This window comes from Curcuma longa, unplaced genomic scaffold (assembly GCF_044706935.1).
Source record: "Curcuma longa cultivar G26 ecotype Majalengka, Jawa Barat unplaced genomic scaffold, ITB_CL_G26_1.1 contig_5638, whole genome shotgun sequence".
NCBI classification, from domain to species: Eukaryota; Viridiplantae; Streptophyta; class Magnoliopsida; order Zingiberales; family Zingiberaceae; genus Curcuma; species Curcuma longa.
In genome coordinates this window covers 4,467-6,409 of record NW_027434447.1, presented here as the reverse complement: position 1 = coordinate 6,409, position 1,943 = coordinate 4,467, and the positions used below count along the sequence as shown (strand labels likewise).

Genomic DNA, 1,943 nt, shown 5'->3' with positions numbered 1-1,943 from the left:
ACACATTCTGATCGGCTGCGACGCCAGATCGAGGAGCGGGGTAGATTACCCATTACTTTCCGTAAGAGCGATGGCCATCCGATTGGCCCCAATGCAGCTGCATTTATGACTGAGTTGGGTGTTTCAATAAAGAAGTTTGCTCCGTTACAAATTAAGAGTTGGAAGCATATCCCCGCTGATAGGAAGAATATGATATTTGATCGATTATCAGTAAGTACTAATAATTTATAATTACATTTTTATTATTAATCACATGCCAAATTTATATTATTTATTTTTTCAGGCTGCTTTTGATATTAGTTTTGAGGAGGGTCCATCGTCTGTTAGAAAGGAGACGGACAGATTAATGAGCGCAAGATATAGAGATAATCAAAGTAAAATGCATACCCATTATAAAAAGCTATTGCACCTTCCTCCTATCGAGCGGCGGCAACATATGCCAACTGAGTTTTGTGAGATAGAAGCTGATTGGCACTATATGTGTGATTTGTTTGAGTCAGAGGCATTTCAGGTAACTTATTCTAATGTACCTGTTTTGTTGTCTTTGCATTATATTATTGATATGAATTTTTGTATGATAGGCACGATCTGCAAAAAATGTTGAAAATCGGGCAAAACTTCCATTTAATCATCGGGGAGGCTCTAAATCATTTATTCAATACAGTTATGACGGTGTAAGTATAAATTGTATAACTATCGTATATATAATGTATGAATTACAATATTAACACATTAATTTTTTCAGATCGATCAGTCACAGCGAAAAGATCGGATTACCGTCTTTAATGAAACTCATTACAGCACGTCAAAAGGGTGGGTTGGGGAGAGGGCCGCAACTGCATACGTAAGTTATTTATAATTTACTAAATTTGTTATTAATCATGTAGAATTAATTTTATATATATTTTAACATATTTGTTATTCTTAGGATGATATGGTCAGACTGCGTGATGAATATGTTCAGACACAAGAAACTTCAGGAAATGACATCGATGCAGTACAAATTGCGGATACAGTTTGTGATCGAGTCCTCGGTACACGCTCGGGCTATATTAGAGGACTTGGAAGTGGGCCAAAGCCAGTTAGGTCCACTTCTTCAGATGCCACCTCCTCATCTAGAACCACTAATACAGCACTGCGTGAAAGGCTCGAAGGCACTGAAGCAGAGTTAGCGACCACCCGACTTCAATTAGCAAGCACTCAGGATCAGTTAGCAAGCACCCAAGATCAGTTGCAAGCAATGAGATCCAGACAAGATATATTTGAACAAATTCTTAATCGGTTGGCACCTGGAGCGCTACAATCTTTAATCCATGATTCTTCTTCAGCTCCACCTCCCCCTGCACCTTAGGTTGTGATGGTAAGTTAAATCTTAACCATCTCTGCTTTTGTTTTAATTAAAGGGCACAGTTATTAAATTTGCTGATATTAGTACTAGTCATCTTAAAAGGGCCTTGAATTTTTTATTCTATAAATCCATTTGTTTTCATCCCATGTCATTCTTTCAATATAAACTCTTTAAGGCAATCCCAACAATCGCTGTGATCCATCACAATGTTTGAGAGGAAAAGGAGTTAAACAAACAGCACCGTTTACAAAATTTCAAATATCAGAAATGTTAATTCTATAAATTTAAATTCCTTTCAATACAGTAATTGGTAAGGTGGCCTTGGTAAAGCAAATTCATGCATATATATGTCTGTAGTAGAGATAGAACAAACAGTGGCCATAACACTAACTTCAGAGACATGTGAGGATGCTCTCTGATTCATACTTTGTGGATTTAGTTTGAACGTGTCTTTTATTCATAGTTTTGACTTGAGTTACTTGCAACAAAATCAGCCTGAATCAGTGGGTTTCATAGTTTTGACTTGAGTTACTTGTAACAAATTTATCAATTCATCTTATTGTAAACTATAATCTTATGTTAGCATTTAGTGTAT

The 1,943-nt window shown here is 36.3% G+C and overlaps 1 protein-coding gene across 1 annotated transcript; it reads left to right on the top strand.

Moving 5' to 3' along the window:
* Positions 1-3: 3 nt before the first annotated feature.
* LOC141819404 (uncharacterized) lies at positions 4-1,354 on the top strand (the record flags this gene model as incomplete). Its single annotated transcript, XM_074706711.1, has 4 exons — positions 4-210; positions 284-502; positions 582-674; positions 929-1,354. Coding segments are annotated over 4 exons (942 nt in total), but the record flags the coding sequence as incomplete, so codon positions are not given.
* Between the last annotated feature and the right edge of the window lie 589 nt (positions 1,355-1,943).